Raw genomic sequence first — 22,261 nt, forward strand, 5'->3', positions numbered from 1 at the left:
TCTCGCACATCTCTTCCTCAGGCTGTTTTGTTCCGCTGTTTTGTTTACATCCGTCTGTAGCACTCCGCAGCTTTTTAAAATGTCTGAATTTTAAAAATTTCGGGACCGTAGCTCCAGCAGACGTTGGCGATCATAGATGTGGGTTTGATGTCTAGTTTGTATCGTTTTAAGCGGTATATTTCGCGAAATTTTTGAGAGCTGTTCTTTGCCGCTGCCTTGGAGCGCCGCCATGCTAACTGACTAATTTAGTTATTACAGCTTTATTTTGTCAGCTAACTAAAAGAGCTAAAAGTTTTTTAGTTACATTTTGTAAAATAGATCCAGGCCTCATTGTTACCTGAACTGTAGAATAAAAATCTGATTTCTAATGATAATTTTAGGGAAAAACTGGCCACCTGGGTACAAAACTTAATACTGATAAAGTGAGAATAACAAAAACAACAAAGCGACTTAATGAAAATGAAATAAAACTATTTTTTTACAACCTAAACTGGTGGCTTGACAAGCAAACAATGACGAATCAATTCAAACAGACTTTCTCCATCTGCCTTCCAGAATCACCTCTTTCCACTTCAAATCACCCAGCACACATTTTCTCCTCCCGTCAGGCACCAAATCTTTAAATGTGGGCTTCCTCAGTCTCTGCCCGCATGCCGCTCGCCCAGCCTGACACATGTGTGTCCTGGTGTTTTCTTGTTTGATTATCCCACACACTCGCTCTGAAGTTTGTATGTGGAAAGACATGTGCTGAGCAGCGTTCAGGGCCGCTCGTTACTCCAGGTTTAATTAGATTCAGGAAGAGCATGGAGTCTGATGCTAAATCTGTGGGCGAAATTAAATAGTAACCTTATGATACGTGATAATAGGCCTTTTTTATAAAGAGACAACTCAATTAATGCTTATTTAACTAAGCACAAAGAGCGGAAGCACTTCATGTCTCCTCTGCAGCTATGTGTGAGTGTTTAAAGGTTGATTTAATAGCAGATTAGGACAAACATGAAGGGCTGAACTCATAAACACACAATAAACCGCTTTAGCCAAAGCTGTCAGGCACTTAATGACAACCTACATCACCGAACAAACATGCATCTTCTCCCACCGAGGTCTATAGAGACGTCAACGGGAAAATTCTGAGGTCTCTACAGAAAACCGCTGTTTGTTTTCAAGCAGCATTAACGCTATAATGATGAAATATCGTTTGAAGGCGTCGATTAACGGTTAGGTCATGAATGTTCTGCTGGTGTTTAACTGCTTAGTTCAGTGGGCGGGTGGGCTTTGTGGCCTCCTGTTACAGCTCCAGCAGAAACCAACATCGTTTAGTTTTCCAACGCCGGCTGGCATCAAACAGATCCACGCATGTCAGTAACTGGAACCTGGGGAGAGCGCACATGTCAGGGTCTGAGGAACAGAATTTGTCTCGGAAAATATCGGAGAGATGCTAGATTTCTGTGAAAATGTGTTGTATAAAGAAACCCTCTCATCACTTTTGGCTCAATTAAGGAGGTTTTGGAAAAACTTTATTAAGTGCAGTGACATTTTTAATATGAGGTTGCTGAGGGATAGAAACTTTTAATAAATGCTTTTTCTCATCAGAAAGAAGTTTTTCCTTTTAGCATTTGTAATCTGGTGGCGTAAATATCGCATATAATTATGAAGCCCTTATATAAAGGTGAGTGTATCAAGTTTGATAGCTTGAGTCTACATTTGAGTGTCTTATTTTGAAGAAAAACAGGAAGTAGTTTTTGTGCTTGCTGTGAAAAATGTCCCAATTCAAGGGTTATATTCGTATTTGGAGACTGATTATGTCATAGTGTACAAAAACATTCTCTATTTGAACGATCTGAAGGATATAGGCCTATCAGGAGTATCCTTCTTGGCCCAATATTTCCCATAATTCAGTGTGATAGGTCAAGCTGACGATGGTGGAAAAATTGTGAATAAAAACTTAAATAGTATGCTTTCTAGGAAATGTTCAAGATGTTTTATGTGAGAATATAGGTTTGTTAGGCTCAAATATCTATTCCAAAAAAGTTAAAAAACAAACCACTTGACTTTGTTTTAAAGTTTGCAGACGTTTCGCTCCCCATCCAGGAAGCTTTTTCAATTCAAGTGTCAGAAATAGTGTTGAGTTGCTTTATATCCTAAGCAATTTCGAATACTCACACATTATCCCAAGGTTGTTCCAAAATGGAGTGCAACATGCTCAAATATCCACTTGTTTATTAATATTCTAATTAATTTGAAAAAAAAAGTTTGGTGGTTCTCAGCACCAATTCGCCTCGGCGTTCCCTTATTCTTATTCTGTAAAACTCCTGAGCTTCAAAACAAGTTCATTTTAATAAATTCTACTGGAGATAAATAAGGAGATTAACAACAACTGCAGCTCATCTTTTTAAATAAAAATAAAAACAAGTCAAGATCTAACCTTAATATTTAATTAATCCTCAAAAGTAAAGGGATAGTTAAGGTTTTTGGACACAAACCGTTCTACAGCTGAGATTTAACAGTGTCCCTACTGTCACCAAGCCTCCTGCCATGAAGCGGTCGGTAACGTAATGGAGCAAAAGTAGTTCCGGTACGATACGGGGGAGCAAATAATCCAAGGTTTTTAAGCTAGAAAAACTATGCATGTGTTTTGGTAGACTTGTTAAACATTTTAAAACATCCTGGAGCTACTGCACGTCAGACCATAATATCAATTAGCATCTTTTTAGCCACTATCACTCTACCTTATAGGTGACGGAGGCGGTTCCTATGAAAAGAAATAAACTAAATGGCTCATCAAAAACCTGTGAAAGGATACATTACGGACAATAGAGTCAAAGTGAGACATTCTTCGACATCCTTCAACCGCATCCATGCAGACTCTGAACTTAAACACTCCCAATGACTTGATCCCAGGTCAGATAATACGCAAAATCAAAGCAGAAGTTCACCAGTGGTTTCCAGGAGGAAATCATTTTTTTTTTTGTAGTTCATTTTAAAAGACTGTAGTCCAAATTTTCTTTCATTATGTATTTATATATCGAGGAAATGAAGAGCAAATTGAGTCTGGATCTCCTTTAATACGCTGGATAGTGTTCGTACTGTTGAACTGTTGAAAAAGTGAAGGCAAAGCAGTTTTTTCTTTTAAATAACGAACCTGAAGCTATAATTGGATGTACTCTAAATCCGCCTTTGTCTTTGTGTTTGTTGTAGAGATCCTCCAACGACAGGGAACTTCCTACTTTAATCAGCAAATGTTATTTTTCATTTTCCCAGAATACCCTTTTAATTTATCCCGCCATATTCTCATGAACCATATTCTCATGTGAGTTAGATTTGAAGTTACATCCCAAGTAAGGGCAAGGCAGGATTGAGACAAGTGAAGAAAAAAAAAAAAGAATTGAGAATACAAAAAAAACACTGGCTTAAATGCTGTGGATCAAAATCTGCTGACACTGAACTCTACTGGAAAGAAAATACAAACAATAGCCTCATAACAATAGCAGATGCCGATGCAGTCCCTCCTGTACATCCTGGTGTTCTCAGGCCTGCAAGCTTCCACAATTTCCTTCAAATATATAGATAAAAATAAAATTATATGATGTTTTATACATCACATGGTCAATAAATTTATGCATTTGAATAACGGCTAACAGTTGGATGTGCAAATGCAGTAATAGCCTGCTCAGGTAACCTATTTATGTCTAATGATTGCTTTCAATATCCAGGGAAACTGCTCTCAGAGTGCCTTTAGGGTATAATTGGACATACTTCTGTGCTTGGGGGCATGTTTCCTATCATAAAAAAGGCTTCTGGAGATGTGTGATTTAGCCAACTTTAAATCATATGGATAAATATTGGTCTATACCAATCATTATCATATCATATAACCTTCTCATAAATATGGATTTGTGTTCAAATGGTATTTCAACCCTTTGCTCTCTCTTTCCACTTCAGTAAAATTCGCCGAACTACAAAATGAGGCACCAGATCCATCTGCGTGCTTAGTGCTAAATACCATCTCGTCCATCCTTGTGTTAGAAGAAAAAAAACAGGGCTGCGGTCTGTCGGGCCTCCCTAAAGATATCGAGTGACATATGTAAGATAAATGGAACTGCAGTGGGTTATCCCTAAGATGCAGCTGTCAAAAACAAATGGGCCAACACCTAAATTACCGCTAAATATGGAGGGAAAAACAAGCTTCTGGAAGACAGGACTGGAAAACCACAGAATGGTCCTGAATAATTGAAGGGTTGTTCTCAAAAATGCTACATAGTCGCTGGAAAATACGTGCCACCTTAAATCCATAATTCACCCTTTCAAGATCACGTCTGACTCGATGTTTTATGAGTGCAACTATTGAGTGAGAAAGTCCTGGGGTGTTTTATTCTGAATTAAGAGATTATTTTCATATTTACTGTCAGCATTCATGAATCAGTTTTTAAAAATGCCAGCGGAGCATAAATCTTTTCCTGACGACTGGAGCCTGAGTCATCAGTGAATCCTAGGACTATCATAAAAGAGCTTTTTTTTTCATGTGGAAAGTATAACAGCAAAGAGCTTATTGCCTTTGTACAGCAACTTTTGTCAACTTTTATTTAGCTTGAGGTAGAAATCAAAGGCTAGCGATGAGTCAGGTAAAGTAAATCCTGCACTGACAAACCGCTGAACCATCTGAAGCAGCCCCCCTTAGCAAATAAAAATCAATACCAACCACAAATACAAAATATGAGCTTTTCCTGCAGAAATCTCTACCTTAAAATGAAATTCTGCCTTTTAGTAAGCGCATGGAAGGATGTAAGGGACAATCCATCCTTTCTGTCAAACAGCAGGATCACATTTTAAACATGTAGAGAGCACATCATAAGACACAAAGCTGGAATTAAATCAAGTTATGATCTATACTGAATTTCATTGGAATTTATGGCAAAGACGATACAAATAAATGCAGCGCATAACCATGAAAGTGAAAGAAAAGGAAACTTGTTTTGTATGTTTTGTTGTATTTAGCCTCGTTTCCTTTGATTCCCATAGTTTAAACAGTGGACTTCATTAGTTTCGAATGGAGATTCACAGTGATACAAACATAAAACCCCTCAATAAATTGGTGTATATCAAAGCATACTCCTGCGACAAAGACTTCTATCTGTTCTCCCCTAATCTGCCTTCTGTTGAGGTGTTTAGGGAGGAAGAACGGGTAAAACCATTCAGTCTGTTTAAGAAAGCGACCTCCAGAAGGAGCGTTCATTCCCAGTTCTTTGCCTGGAGCAATCCCTGGTTTTACCTGACATTAATTAACTTCTCAATATAGTAAATGACAATAAAACAGGTGTTCAGAATTAACAGGAATTAGATTTTAAGCAGATAGTTGCTCAGATTACAGGGCTGGCTTCATTGCTAACATTCTGGGGAAAAGGGGGGTAAAGGATGAGCCCAGGATTACGAGTAAAACACTTCTTACTAGAATACATCTGCTTTAATATAAAGGTGGATCCATATGCACACAATGACCCAATATAACCAACAGCTTGTGAAAGTCAATGAATCATCTCTTCATGTCCCAAATAACCTCTAATCTACAGCTGAGCAACGTGCAGATTCATATGATGTTTCCACAGATGCAAAGTTGGTGGACTTATTAACACCACATATTTAATAATGTTATTCTTTAAAGCCTAAACTTTGAAATAAATATCAGAAAGATTTCCTAATTTTCTGAAATTATAGTGGTCAATCAACATTTTGAATAATAAAAAAAGAGATTAATGTAAGGTACGTTATCTTATCATTTGTGATACAATAGGTATTTTCATTCACTTTCTTATAAATGTTCTGTTTATTATGGGATTGTATAAGTCAGAATTAAGAAAAAAACATCACACTGATGATATAGAGGCTTTAAGAAACGTATCAAACTTGGTTTTAAAGGGTTAAAATGTAAAAACAAAAGAAAAGGAATCTGATGTCTGACGCCAGGAACAGCTTAAATAATAATAATAATATAAAAAAATACCAAATAGGAATCATTTTTTTTTTTACCCCTGAAGGGAACTTTCAGTGATTTCTACTCAGAAACCTTTTAAAGCTATTTAGCTTTCCTTCTTCCGCTCTGACAGCACCCCTTTCTCATCCTCCATGACCTCGCCATCAACTCTCCTCGGGTGCAGAGCTGACGCGTGTGCTTGTCCTAAACAGTCCACCGATTCCTCTTTCACCCCGCACCGCAGCCGATGCCTCCAAAAGCAGACAGATTCTGACAGCCGCTGAATCAAAGCGGATCGAATGGCACGGGGGTTTAAAGCGACTGATGTGCAGAGGGTGAGGTCGGCTAACAGATTCCGTCTCATAATCCGGGCGTCATCGCTCATCACGTCAACGTTTAGCCCAAAGATCCTTTTCTTTTCCTTCTGGTCTTGTGTCATATATTATCGATCACGATGACAGTCCATAACAGCCTCTCCTGTGTCTAATCCCTCATAGCTGCTAGATTCTACATCTGATTTCCTCAAAGTAATTCTTTCCTAATAAAGGCATTGCTTGTGTTTGTAGCTGCATACATGAGATGACTGTATATACCATAAAACTTACATTTCATGCAAGAATTTTTAAACTAAAATGATTTAACTCCAGTAGCAGTCATTGTATATACAGAACAAGGCCCTTGTATGTTGACTGTTCCCAGTGTGACATCTGCTGCACAGACCGGCTGGGTGTGGACGTAAAACCGAGCGTGGAAAAGTGGCAAACAAAGACGCTTCATGCGTGGCACCTCAGCCATCGAAGGGTTTTATCTCTTTAACGGACTTTCCACAGTCTGAGTCAGAACTCGTAATCACTTCTGATGATAAAGACGATGCAGTAAGAAAAAAGGCTGCGTGATGCAATGAACTGTAAAAACTGATGTTTATTCCCTATTTCTCCATTATGACTTCATGATATCCATGTCGCTCTTCAGTTACACTTTTAATTAATCCATCATAAGCGTTTACAATGAAAAAGTCAAAAAAAAAAAGGCAATAAAAGTCTTGGGTTGTGATTGCAAATAAAGCTACACACAGTAAAAGGGTTCAAGGCTATTCCATTTCTCACTCATATGCTTATTAAATCATTGTGCACAATGTTTTGGCTATTGAGCACTGCCAGTCAGCTGACTAAAAGACCTTTATAGCCCTGATTTCTATAACAGGAAGATAAAATTATTCCACCAGAAGGCTTTTCTAACTTTGAAAACCCAGCGATTCATTGAAGGCAAACTAGTTGTAGGCAATTTTTTTTTTCTGCCAATGGAGCTCATTCTGTAGAGCTTAAAGTCTTCAAACAGCCACAAACATGGGTGTTTTCTCACAGCTCATGCCCGGCACATCTTGTAAACAGAGAAGCATGGTGGAAAAAGGGTGCATACAGTAAAACACCCATTTGCTTTTACCAAAACAGTAAAAAAAACAGGGTTTCCCCTGAAAAGCTGTGCATGACTACGAGATGGGTGCATTGTCACCTGCCCGCAGACTGGAAGAAAAGTTTTACTAGGAGAGGCGGTTAGGGGCGGGGCTTTAAGTTCAAACTAAATTGTTCTCCTCACTCATTGTTTAAAACTGTGCAGAATCAGGTACAGCCACTTTAAAGGTCTAGTGGAGGATGTTCTTTTTGTGGGTGGATCTTCAAAATAAGTGGTCCTCCTAATTTTCAATCATTCTGGTCATATGATTATGTGCTTACGGAGTCGCTTACGGAGTCTGGCATAGTGGAAGTCTTCTTTTGGGAAAGTAAGCTTCTATGAGTTATGCAAACAGCAACTTTTAAACTGAGTGTGCACGAGGAGAAATTACCTTGTGCATGCTCTTGCACGCGTTTAATAGACGTTCCCTCTCGGGAGCGGGTACAGGGTTGTGCATATGCATTTTTTTTTAAGTGGAGAGGGTGGGTCTTTCAAAAATTTGCAAAAATCCTCTAGTATACCTTTATGTAAAAACTAACAAGAGATCTTCTCAGAATCCCTAAAAACCTGTTTCAGTCAAACTCAATCTCAGTTAATGCTACGCACATTAGTAAACAGCACAGATTTCAATAACAGAAAATAACATTAACCTTGTTTTTGTGATTCTACCTGCTCAAATCATTCTTTGAAATCAGATCTTAAAAAGAGGAAATGCACTCCCTCTGCATTTCCTCTTTGCTGGTTCCTCATCTTACTTTTTCTCACCCTGGCTCCTTGATGGTTTTCCCCTGATGTCTCCATGGTTCTGGTTTGTGTTTTATTTTTATGTTGGATTTTTGGGTACCTGTTTTTGTTTAACATTTTTAAGTTGGATTTTCTGGATTCCTGTTTTTGCTGCCTGATATTTCATTAAACATTTAAAGAACTCACCCCTGCCTGTCAGCCTCTGCATTTGGGTCCTCATAAAAACCTCCAAACAAATCCTGACAGAAGGAACCAGCCAAGAGGGACTGCAGAGGGAGTCTATTTATAGCTGACTGAACAAAGGTAGGACTAATGAGCTGATAAGGAGCAGGTGTGACTAGAGCTGATGAGGAAGCCAAGGGAAAAGAAAACACAAGGGGGCAGAGGACAGACAAAGAAAAACCTAAGAAACTTAAATGAATCGAGAACACACCAATAAAGCTAGAAAACAATGAAAAACCAGGATGAACTTGAAACTGAAAACTTAGAGAAAAACCAACAGAACCAAGATCATTACATGGTGTGCCATTGCTTGGTTGGAAAGAAAACCTGCAGTCACACGGCCCTTTCTGGAACCGGTTTGAGACCCCTGATCTAGAGTAAATACAGGGAGGTCTTCAGGGGGACAGTAAGAAATGAAAAGACTAGTTTTAGTATTTGTTTGGCTTGCAACCAATGTCTGATTACATAATGAAGTTTGGATCTAACAGAATGAAAGCACACAAAAAATAATAATGACGAGATTACATAGATATAGACTGAGTAAAACATGAGAAAAACAATGTGTAGACGTTTTTCAAAACAAACATTTGCCCATGCAGGTTTCTAAGCCACAGCAGAATGGGACATTACCTCAGTTGCCTCCTCAGTTTAAGCCCTCCATGGCCTTCAGTGTCAGGATCAAACAGAGCTGCAGAACATTCCAGATATTCCTTTACTTGTGCATCAGATGCAGCCTTCTCTGCAGCAGTACGCAGAAACTGGAGCTACTGTACCTTTAATTCCTGTCCTCTATTATTGTTATTTGTAACAGAAACAAGATGCATGGTATGTAATAATAATATAATAATTGAAATCCGGAAACCCTCAAATAAAACCCTGTGCAACCAGTTGCCTTTAATCAATTAATAAACAGAGTCCACCTGTGCGTAATTTAATCTGAGTGTAAAGCAGCTGTTCCATTTCCGACCTCAGAGCTTTGTTCGATTAGACAACAAATGGCCTCATAAAGACCTAATCCCAGATGATAGAAGGATTTAGAAATAAATGTTACTTTTCTGAGACTACATCCTTCCAAAAAGAGGAATAACAGTGAAACTTGGAGATAAATTAAAATCATGTCGTGTTGCTGGTAGCTAAAAACAATGCCAGGCAGGCTGGGTTTGCTGGGGTCCAACTCTCAGTGCGTCCTTGTTGAAGCTACTGCAGCTGGATTTACTGGCTATATAAACAAGGCGGGTTGAAGGGTTAACAGTCTGTCACTGTGCCCATTTAACAAGCCAACGTTTATCTCTCTTAACTCAGCATCTGTCCTTGTCATTCCTTTAGAATAAGCGATTAAAAGCTTCCACTTGGGCAACAAGTGAGCCTGTAATGAGTCCCTGGGCACTAAGTCCAGGCAGGAAACATTTGAGAACCGTCAACATGTGTCCAAGAAGCAAATGTGCCCAAAGTGGAGGAAAGAAGGCCTGCAAAAAGAAAACCATAAGAGCTAAAGAAGTTAGACCAGTTAAAACTGATTATCTGTCTTTTTTGTTTCAGCTACATAAACCTATAAAAAGGAACCATTCCAAAAGGTTATGCCTAAAGTCAAACAAGGCAATCAATCCAGCAACCCAAGGAATAGTCAGCTGCTTTAGCCTGACAGGAAGCAGAGGGAGGAGGCTTCTAATCAGGAACGTGATCAATTAAAAGCAGAATCAACAGTAAGCTGCATGCTGATGGTGCATGAGAAGAGGCTTGGCTCCTGCTGCTTCTGTCTCTCATCTGGCTGCTGTACAGGCCATTTACATATGGCGCCCAGATGAAGCTCGTGGCCTTTAATGCTTTCCAAAAAACCCTTAAACTCAGATGGGTCTCAAATGAGAGCACATCCATTCCAATGTGGATTTGGAGGCCAGAAATCCAGAACATTTTGCCTTAAATAATGTTGTAGGAATCCGTTTTGCTGACTGGATGAGGTCATGAGTTCACATTCACTGTAAGTGAAAGATTTAGATACCAGCTATTTGGCAGACTCATCACTCTTACTCCTGTTTGGTACTTTAGTGTTATTCCTTAGAATAAATGAAGATTGAATACATTATGTTGGCAGTCTTTGAACTCTCCAGGCTTGATTTCCTTTTTGTTGTTTTTTTGCATAGAATCTACAGAACAAAATTAACAAAATGTAAACAAACCTACCGGTACATCCTTTGTTAGATTGCTCTTATATAGGATGTGCTGTTTGTAGTGAAGCCTTACAGTACAGATTTTGTGATGTGATGCATGGAATTAGATAATGTACTTTTAATTGAAAGGTGGTGATCATTCTCATCAAAAAAATGATGCGTCCGTGGTTTTATTCATATTTATTGAAAGCTGCTGTTAAAAGACAAATTCAGTATAGCATTCCACACTAAAGCACCAAAACACAAACAAATGTATGTACCAAACCGCATCTCAAAAGAGCAAGGGTATATACTAAAAACCAGTGTATAAACCTAGACTTAAACCCCCCCTCTTAAAAAAATTAATAAATAACAACATACATATCAAACCAGGTCAAAAAAAAAAAAAAAAAACAGCAACAAAAAACAAGGTATGTACCGAACTAGAATACAAAAGACCAGGGCTTGCGCTAAACCTGGGCTAAAAAAACAAGGTATTACCAAACCAGGACTTAAAAAACAAACAAGGTATGTACCAAAAGTGAACAAAAAAATAACAAAACAAGGTAAGTACAAACCAGAATTCAACAGACCAAGGGTATATACAAAAGACCAGGATATGTACTAAACCTGGACTTAAAATAACAAAACAAGGTATTACCAAACCAGGACTAAAAAACAAAGCAAAGTACGTACAAACCAGAATTCAACAGACCAAGGGTATATAAAATGTACTAAAGGTGGAGTTAAACAACAAAACAAGGTGTTACCAAACCAGGACTAAAAAACAAAACAAGGTATTACCAAACCAGGACTAAAATAACAAAATAAGGTATTACCAAACCAGGAGTATAAAAAAGAAACAAGGTACGTACCAAACCAGAACTCAACAGACCAAGGGTATATAAAGACCAGGGTATGTACTAAAGGTGGACTTAAATAAAAAAACAAGGTATTACCAAACCACGACTTAAAAAAATCAAAACAAGGTATTACCAAACCAGGACTAAAATAACAAAATAAGGTATTACCAAACCACGACTTAAAAAAATCAAAACAAGGTATTACCAAACCAGGACTAAAATAACAAAATAAGGTATTACCAAACCATAACTAAATAAAAAAAAAAGGTAAGTACCAAACCAGAAATCAACAGACCATGGGTACATAAAAACCAGGGTATGTACTAAACTTGAACAAAAAAACAAAGTATATACTAAATCAGTACTAAAAAAACAAAACAAGATATGCACCAATTCAAGATCCCCTAAAAAACCAAGGTATGTACAAACCAGCACTAAAGAACCAAGGTATGTACTAAATCTTGATGCAAAAACCAAGGTTTGTAGTAAACCAGCCATCTACTAACCCAATGTTTGGGCCAAACCTTAAAACCAAAGTATATAAGAATCACGAACCACCACAGTGAATAAAGAAAATGAAAACAGAATACTGAAAGCAAGGAAGATAAAATATTAGACAAAAAAATAAAAAACTGGATCCCAAAACAAGCTTACATAAAAAAAAACAAGCCGCTAAAACCAAGCCATGTACCAAATCAGAACATAAGGACACTCAAACCAATGTATGCACCAAACTGATACATAAAACCACAATTTGTTCAAAATCTAAGAACCAAGGTTATCAACAGACGAGGACTCTGAAACTAAGGTATGATACAAACTGGGACCAGGAAACCCTGGTGCATACTATGCAACACTGTCAACTAAATGTGTGTGTGATAAACCATGCGTGTCCAATTTAACCTTCTCTGCATAAATTACCACACATATTTTAACATTTACATAGATTTATTAAGTGTTTACTGCGTATGAGGGGATTTTAAGGCAGTATAAGAATATGCCTTTCCACAAGAGCCATAAATTAATATAAAATACTTTCTCCTGGGTCAAATATAACACGTCAAACATATAGAGTCCTGAAATAAGACGATTAAAAGGATGTTATGTACCTTTTTTTTCTTTTAAACAGGCAATTGTTACTATTATCACCAATAAGACAGAGTTGATTTCCCTGCTTCACCACCATCTGCTGACAGCCGTAACATTTCTACTCTGTAGAAAATACCTAAGTGTTATTTTCCTGTCATTCTTTGCTGAGATAGCTAAAAAGAGACACGCATACATAAACCCAGAACGTGAAACTGCACCGTTATCTGTACAGCGAGGAAAAGCTCTGTGGCTTGCTAATGATGTCTGTCTATAATGAGGAGATTTAGTCTTGTGAGGCTTAATATTTTCTGCTGAGTGAGCCTCTTGAGATGTTTCTGTCTATGATTTGAGTGTGCTTGTGTTTAAGCACAATACTTGTAAAGGGGAAAAAAAGGGATATTTTGCCTGTTCAAAACTCAGAATGTGCATCTATTGTAATTCTGTCTGTTCTCCATGAAACTACCGTGTCAGAGGAATGAGACTTAAAATGAGAAATTGACAACAGATCCAAAAATGCATCTATTAATTCTATATTTTCCTCAGGGTTAGACATTTAGAGAGGATTTTGTCCTGTGTAACTGTAAGTCATGCTGTGATGGACTGGCAAACTGTCCATGGTTTACCCTGTATTCTGGCCAACAGCCATGAGAACTAATGCAAAAGCATAAAAAAGCAAGCTAAAAGAAAACAGACAGGATCTATGCTGTTGCATATCTAATTATCTTTATATACCACTGCAAATTTTTTTATATATATAAAAAAAGAAATAGAGATGTAAAAGTGTTTATTTTATAAGGTTTCTTTTTGTTTTCTTTTTTTACTTTGGAGTTGCTAACTTTCTATCATTTCTATCTTTGGTTTGTTACAGTAGTCCTACAGATCAACCAATCCAACAAACGGTGGCATGAATATCTGGACTATAATGAGCAGAAAGCAATGTGATTAAGCTGAGGTCTGAAAACACTGGAGTAATTCATGCTTGAAGAGTTAGCTATAGTATTCAGGGAGCCTAAAGAGCATCACCAAGCAGTGTAACTTGACCAAATGGAAGAAATGTGAGTGGCAAAATCACAGTTACCACAACCAACAACAACAAAGTTAATAGGAAGTAGCAAACCTCTCTCTCCAGTTGTGTTTCTCTCAAGTTTTATGGGAACTTTTCACTGACTTCCATTCGTCTGGTTAAACCCAGACCCTTACCATTACCAAAATATACCATGAGTTAGTTCACACATTAGACCTGAACCTAACGCCTAACCCAAAAAATAAAATAACTTTTCCTCATGGTCGCTACAGTTGAGTGGTCCCTACAAGTACCTATAATGGTGTGTTCACATCAAACGTGATCTGGGCGTCAAAAACTCTCAGACGTACTTAGACAAAAGCAGGCCAAAACGCTTTGACGCCTCAATGCTCTGATTGTTTATCTGCTCTTGAAAAAGTAGTTTTAACACGTTTTTTTTAAGCGAGTTTGTCAGGATTATGATCCTATCAACCTCTTAACATCCACCCCATTTTGGGTAATCCTTGCCTATTTTTCTAACCTTTGGAGTTCAATGCATTTATACTGCAGAAGCGACATCTGCTTCTGTGATTGGTTGATGCTCTGGCATCCAGCTGCCAAAGTTCAGATTTCTGAACTCATGCGTCGATTGGTTGGACGATCCGACGCCCGGACACCAGAATGCCCGGATGCACATCTTCAGATGCTTGGAGGCTCCACTGAACCACTCGACGCCTTCCCTCATAGACTTTACATGTAAATAAGAAGCTTTGACGACAAAAACGCGTCCACGTATTGTAGAATATTTAACAACTACTTGGGTTACTTGCAGAGAAAAGGGGTTACCCTTTACTCTTATCCTTGTGCTCCTTCGACTGAATTCCGTCTTTCTTGTCTTTATGCCTCCACATTAACATCAGAAACACATATAGTACACAAACATACATTAAAAACACTTATATACTGTAGAAATATGAACAACTGCCATTTTTAGAGGAAACCTAAAAATGAAAACAACAGCATATTTTCAGGGATTATAGAATGTAGCACCTTTAAGAAACAGTCTTAACTAATTCCTCAGTTTCTTTATTTCTGATTCCCTGGTTGTTTTCCTGACACAAGAGAGAAAAAGTGCATTTTCCAGGTGATGCTTCTATAGTTACATCATCTTGTATGAATGTTTACTTCAGCTACACTCTTCAGTCTAAAATCAGTGCTTATGTTTATCAGTGTATATATCTATGCTTATTTTTTTACTTTTTGGTTAATTAAATAGCATGAATGTACACAAGAATGTATTTAGTTATTGTTACTTTGTACGATTTTATTGATAGATTTTATTCTTTCAGCAGAGTAGGAGTAGTAAGAGAGCCATTGTTGAGCCAGCTGCAAACCTTATAAGGGGGTAAAGTTTTACTAGTTTTCCCTCTCATGGGCTATCATGGGTTATCTTAATCCTTTCAGCCACAAACGGCGCATTCTAAGGTTGATTATTTAAAAGACTTGGAGAGACTGTTGACACTGTGTTGGTTTAAGCTCAACAGCTTCCAGCAGCTGTTCAAGTTGGCTCTGAATCATGTAGAACACCCCCAGTGACCCGTTATATGCTTGTACATGCAGACCAACCTCAAGACCCCAACTACAGAAAAGCTCCCAATCCCAGCTGTTGCTACTGTGATACCGCAGCCGTAGGACTCATGGTGCTAGGTTACTAATGGCAGCTTTCCAGAACTCCCTGCTTGTTTGTTTTTTTATGTGAGAAGTTTATAATGTACTGAAGCTATGTTTTTTTCCCCTTCAACACAGGACTGTCAGTAAATACTCAGCATTTGTACCTCTTATGTTGGTGTCTTTTTTCCCTTTTGTTTTTTTTCAATGTTATAAACTAGTCTGGATCAGTTTGCAATGCTTTTTGGTGCCGGAAACAAGAGATGTGTGGTCAGAAAATTTAGATTTCTCTTGTTTCATATATTTGGTTACGCTATTTATCCAGTGAAAAATGTTTTTACTTAGTCTGTTTCACCTGCAAGGCTACAAAATGAGAAGTGTTTTGCATACAAGGAATACTTATTCAAAAACAAGCCAAATTCTTTCTCAAGACTTGCTATTGTTTAACCCAAGTGTGTGTAATTTGTTTAGACTCTGACACAACCTTCACAGCTTTTTCCTCAGTATAAGTAAGGGATAAAAACTCTGTCTAGATCAGAACAGGGCAGATTACCGTGCCATAAGGGTCATATGATGAACGGTTCTCTCTATGCAAAGATAAAATAAAGTGCCGAATGAGTGAAATCCATCGATCTCCGTTTATTTAACTGGGGCCAATAGTTGAATACATTTTTCTACTACATGTGCATGTGTGGAAGTCTAATAATCCCAAAATTATAGATAATCTGATTTCTAGTAATGTAAAGATTTTACAGATTAGGATTAGTACTAACATGTGCACTAATCATTTATGCTAACTGTATTAGAAAGTTATCACTGAAAAAAGAAACTAATATTTATTGTAACTTCATTACAATGACAAACTGTCATAGTTTTGGTTCTGTTATGCTTTACTTTGCTCCATATTTTCTAGTTTTATTGGTTTAATTTCTATTTTGTTGTACTTTCTCGATATATTTTAGTTCTCAGGTTATTTCTTTGTTGTCCGCTGTTGCCCTCGTGTTTGTGTGTGTGTTCCTTTCCCCTTGGCTCCATCATTGTCTCCTCTTACACCTGTTCCTTATCTGCTCGTTAGCCCTGCCTTTGTCTCAGTCATATATATATATATATATATATATATATATATATATATATATATATACTCTCCCTCTGCTGTCACTCCTTGTTGGTTCCTTGTCGTTGCTGGTTTCTCAATGCTGTTTTCTTCCTAACTTGTCTCTCTGGCTCCTCGAGTTCGGTTTCCCCTGATGTCTCAATGAAGTTGGATTTTTGGATTCCTGCCTTCGTTAACTGTTTTCATCAATTAAACTGTAAAAAATCTCCTCAGCCTCTCTGCCTCCGCAGTTGGGTCCTCAAACCACAACCAAAACTTGACAAACTAATCCTACATAACATTTGAAACAGTCTTTAGCGTCTAATGCTAGCACGTATCATGGCTAGCATTGGCCTACTGAAACAACAGTCACTATGCCAAAGGGAAATAAGGCTCTTTACGTGCCTCAATCAACATTCAATGAAAAGCTAGATACCTCAACCTGATAAAATTAGTTTGGTGTTCTCCTTACTTTTCTCTGCTAAAGTGTTGCTTTAATACCATTCAAATATTTCCTGACAAAAACAGAAACTCTTTCCCTTTTTTTTTTTTTTTTTTTTACATATTTTTGTCATTGCTGTACTTCTTTTGCAGTGTGCTTGAAGAGGATCCAGCTTTAGACAAAAATTTGGGTCCACAGAACAGCTGGATTCATATAGATATTAAATTACACTCCAGTGGGGTCGTGTTTAAATTTCTAAAGGCAGTTGATTGTGATGGATTTCCGTATTTAAAACTTTTTCATCCCAGTTATGTTCCGCTTTGTGTCTGTATATCATAATCAATATCAATAAAATTCATCCAGCTTTGTGTTTTTTGTGAAATGGTTGCATGTAAGCTTTTAACACCACTGCTCTGCATTTTTAATTTTCTCAGCTGTTCACTCTGGAATGGATCATTTATAGTCAGGAAAGTGAGCCTTAATTTAAGTTTAAAAAAAACAAACTACTTGTTAACATGCTTATCCCAAAAAAATTGTAATTTCTGTGTTTGGTCAACTATTTGTTTCTGCATCACGATGCTAAAATATTTTGCCACAACAATTACATACATATGTGAATAGATGAGGCTATATCAGGTGTTTCCTTTCCTCTGCTCCCACACTAAAAGCAACCATGCTTGCCCAAAGTTTATTATCCCAAGCTGGCTGGACCCTTCAAGCTCAGAGCAGGTGCTGGATCAATAGGCTTAGCAAGTGAATGAGACAAAGACCACACTGCACACAGATGCACACAATCGCATACTCAGGGCTCTGGCGTAACAGAGCTGCAGCAGTTCGCCTCCTCTGGATTCAGCTTGTTTCCAATCAGCACCACCTAAATGTGAATGTACGTAAAGGACCCTAACAAGTAAAGGAAACTCTACCAGAGTGCAAAGTTCTGCTACAGCTGAAGGAAAAAAAAAAGGAAACAGCTGAAAACTGCTAACCGTGTGAAATCAGTCGTAAAATACATTCAGAAACATTCCAGTGACGGGACAATATGGAGAGATGCTCATTTTTTCCCAGCTTTTCATGCTACCTTATTTAAAAGTGAATACTTGAATACCAACCAGGACCTGACGCCTGGGAGACACACGCTGCCACGCTGTCCTGTTGAGGGAGCCAGCGGAAGTAGTTAAAAGAGCTTTAGTCACTTTAATGGAAGGAGGGCCGATGCCAGAGCAAACCAACTCTGTATAAACAATTACTCAACTCTAGTTAAAGTGTGGGGTAATTATCTCACAATGACGACAGCCGGTGGTTACGAAGCTCGTCGCCTCAGTAAAAGAGAAGAAATGAGACACCGTCACTCAGCCATATGCATGGAAGACATTCCTTTTATAAAGTGGTGTAAAGACTCTCAGGAATTGGGTTGTTGACCTTAAAGGATGCGGTTAAACCTCTCACCACCAATTCGCTGAGCAGTGCAACATGGGCTCCGGTGCCTTGATCAGGTTCATATTTTTCACCTTTTCTATTGCCCTCTCCAGGTTTGTACATCAACAGATTAAGGCTTTCAATTACTGAAGTAAAATTGGAAGCAAAAAACGTGGTGGCAACATCATACAGTAGGATTGCTTTCCTTTCAGGGACAAGGAAGCCGGATGGAGCTACATGTTTAAGTAATACAGCTAGAAAGCCTATTAGAGGCTGCAAAATGGGGATGAGGTTAATCTTTCAGCAGGAAAAGCTAAAAAGCAAAATATAATAGATCTACAATTGAACATTTTAGACAGGGCATCAGAGCAGTGTCCTCTAGCTTTTACATGTGTCTCTGCTTCACACTCAGTAAACAGATCATTAGCAGGACTCAGATGTTAATTGCACACTGAACTGTTTGATTGCAAGGTTATGCTAATTACCTGAAGGTTAAAACCTACACAGATGAATCTCTTGACCTGAGTGTTTTCTCATTGGCAAACAGCCTTTCATGAAATTTCCTCCAAAACATTTAGGTTATTGTGAGCCATTTTCTATATTTATGCTGCTATATGCTTCGGCTGCTGGAGGACATAGTGACCACTTTTCCTTATTCTGCTTCAGTGTACCTCTATTCTCGCATTCTACAGTTTTTGTTTAGTTTCACGCCTAACTTTTTGTTCTTCCTGCTTTATCTTGTCAAAGCAGCTTCATCTGGTTGATTTCTGTTTCACTGCAACTTCATTATGGAATGAAATATCAGCTGCGCTGCTGCCATTAATATCAATGTTTATAGATATTGGGGCTTGCACTTCAGAAAGTGAAAATTGTCACATCGAGGAGGAAAATTTCCCTGAAAATCAATGTCTGGATGCAATCAACTGATTTTCTTTGATATACATTTTTAACCAATCTGACTGTATTGTCTCTGTAAAGTGCCTTGAGATAAGATGTGTTATGAATCGATGCTCCATATGAATAAATATTTTTAAAAATGTTTTATTTGAAATCCTTTTGTTGACCCTTTGCCTTGGTTCACCACCTTAGTGTCTTTCTTTTATGGCTAAATGTTGATGAGAAAATTCACAATTTCTCACTGTATCTTGACAGAGTAAAAGAAAAGTTATTTGTGTAATAATTTCTTATATGGTAATGTTTAATTACTGGCTTTACATTGTTAAGCAAAAGCACAAACAATCTTTCATGCATTAGATTGTGATAGTGAGAAAAATGCAAACACAGATAAGAGCATCATTAATAGATGTGGTTGGTGTCTGTTATTTTTTGTTGTTGCTAATATTCACCATAAAAGTCTTCCTTCATACATATTTAGCTCACATTCACTCAAATTCGTCGATAAGTCCAGTACAGCCAGCTGCCGTCAGAATCCTGACATTAAATAGATTCCATCTCTGTAATTTAATCTGAGTATAAATGCAGCTGTTCTATGAAGAAAATTAGAGAATTGTGAGCTTCATCAAGACCCAAGAACACAGCAAGAAGAAAAAGATATTCCATATGTAGGCTCGCAAATGTGGAAGGCTCAGATAAGACCAGAATTTATCTTTTCCCTCGACTCGCAGCAAAAGTGGCAACTTCCTATAGAGAGCTTCCTTTTTTTTCAACATGTTTGGGATAGTTGGTCAGAGTTTAATAGAAGATGAATGAATAAATCCTGGAAGAGGTTCATCTTCCTGCTAGACGACGACCCGGAACATCTAGAGAGAACTACAATGGGTTTGGATCTAAGCATATCATATAAATTGATCATGACTTGAATTACAATAATTAAAAATAAGGAAAATGATATTTTATTGTTAAAATGATAAATAATAGAAAAGTAAAACATTGGCTGATGTTGAATGGAGGGATGCTGTTAAAGGCAGCATCCCTCACCTGTATGCTGTCTGCTTCGGCCAACAATATCTGTGATATGATCCTCATCAACAAATTTCCTCAACATAAATGTCTGCTTAAAGATTAAGAAGTTTGAGACTCACCATTTGCGACTGGCTCCTGGGGCTGCCATTGATGTCCTCCACCTTCTCATTGGCTGCGAGAGAAACAGAACGGAGACGTGAGAGTTCATCCTGAGGCGCCGCATTCTCACATCCGTTACCTTCTGAGTTCAGACCAACAAGTCCAGCGAGAACCGTTAGTGAGGTTTACAAAACAGAGCGTGTGTGGAGGTGTGCGTGCTGAGGTGTGGAGCAGAGAAAAAGCTGCCTAATTCTTCAGCTGCTGCACAGAGTTACTGACAGGCCTGCTTGGCCTCATTGTCTGTGTCGGGTGAGCAGGGAGGGTAAAGTTTCAATCCAGCATTAGAGAGAGAGAGAGAGAATTTGAGAAAAAGTGAGACAGGCGACATGAGAAAGAAAAGCCTCATGCATAATAGACAGGAAAATATGCTTGTGGGTCTGATAAACAAAGAAGAAGGAAGTCCTAAAAAAGAAAAGTTTCAAAGGTGAGAGTGACAAATAGAAAAGGAAAAAATCTGGAGCATAAAAAAAAACAATGAGTGGGAGAAAGTCTCCCAAAAGATGCTGAGAAAAAGATTATGTAAGAGCCACTGCTGTGAGGACAGTCTAGTTACACGTTATTTATCACTTTGTGGACTTTCGCAGCTCATTCAAACTGGAAAACACAAAGTTTTTGTGACTGTCTATGATGCAGCCACAGGCACACTCCACTTATGACAAAGTTGTTTCATCTAAACCAAACCAACAGTCAGCTTGTGGGTTAAACTTACCAAATAAAACCCCAAAAAACAACCTGATGGGGGAATTCACACATTCCCATTCATTCAATCATTATGTCACATGGCCCTTGTGTTCCAGAAGCCCAAGAAGGCTTTTCGTTGAATAAAATAGATCTTAAGGGTAAGCTACTTGCCAGGCAAGGGGCGTTATACTGGAAAAACAATCTTCAAATAAGTAAAAATGTCTTAAATTAAGTGTATTTACCCTTAATTTGAGTAGGTAAATGAGATAGTTTGCCAATGGCATGAGTATTTTTACTCTTAAAATATGATAATTAGATAATATGCACTTGAAATAAGACAATGTTTTCCTATTTTAAATGTAAATTGTCTTTTTCTTTGGCAAAATGTGTCTTTTACCTCCTCAATCCAAGAACAAATACAATTAAGTTAAGGAAAAATTACTTTTCTAGATTTCGATTCTTTCCATTGTATCCCAACACGCCTCAGAGATACAATGTAAAACAGGAAAAAAAAATGGGGTTAGAAATTTGTCTTAAATTAAATAATGCCTACAAGATATATATTCTGATTAATATCCAACAAACAGATTGTATTTTCGTCAATGGTTTTTATAAACATTTTGAAGTATCACATTAGAAGAGCTTGGAACAGAAAATTTCTAATCAACTTGTTAATAGTTTTTACGCAGCTCGAGGTGGTTTTTCACTTTTTTGAAAAAAACTAAATGGTCATAAGAAGAGATGGAAGCAAATTTGTCAATAAGTCCTGATGTAGCGAATGTTTACCTCACAAGACTGATCCGCTGTTTCCTCTGCAGTCCTGCCATTTGACTCACACATCTCTCTCTATTTATTCAATTGGCATGTGACATCACTAACACTCGCTGACATGATGAAGTAAATACGACTTGCATTATTGCAACACATTCAAAACCTCTTTCCATTACTGACCTGTGGTTTGCTCTATAGTTGGCTAACTCTGTTTCCTATTTGCATCACCTGGTTAATTTGCTCTAATGAATTGAAACACTGTTAATTTGCATTTTCTTTTTTTTGACATATTTAAAGTAGAAATTTGCATGACATTTGGAAGGAAATGTGGCTTTTTTTGTTTCTTTTAGTCCAAAAAAACCGTGTAAGCAGCCCACTATAATAAAATCTTGCTTAAATATCAACCTCTCATTTTGCGTAAAACTAAATGCTACAACTTACGTTTGCGAAACTGCTAAACGAAACTTGGTTCCACTATTAGCCCTTAGGCTAATTGTCATTGTGTCGGAATTATGTCTCCAACAAAAAAATTAAGCAAATTTTGTATTAGTGCCTGTAGCTTATTACCAACATTAGCTATAGTAAGAAGTTTACTGTTAACCATTAGGCCACCATTGTCT

General features: G+C 37.7%; 1 protein-coding gene across 10 annotated transcripts in view; it reads right to left on the bottom strand.

Annotated features, from left to right (window-relative positions):
- nav3 (neuron navigator 3) overlaps positions 1 to 22,261 on the bottom strand; it is a 210,638-nt gene that overhangs the window by 124,188 nt on the left and 64,189 nt on the right. For all 10 annotated transcript variants that reach the window (XM_015395532.1, XM_015395533.1, XM_015395519.1 and 7 more), the window contains exon 3: positions 20,150 to 20,202. In XM_015395532.1, coding sequence (XP_015251018.1) covers positions 20,150 to 20,202 — 53 coding nt within the window. The remainder of the gene's footprint in view (positions 1 to 20,149; positions 20,203 to 22,261) is intronic.

Source organism: Cyprinodon variegatus, unplaced genomic scaffold (assembly GCF_000732505.1).
Source record: "Cyprinodon variegatus isolate N-32 unplaced genomic scaffold, C_variegatus-1.0 Scaffold744, whole genome shotgun sequence".
NCBI lineage: Eukaryota > Metazoa > Chordata > Actinopteri > Cyprinodontiformes > Cyprinodontidae > Cyprinodon > Cyprinodon variegatus.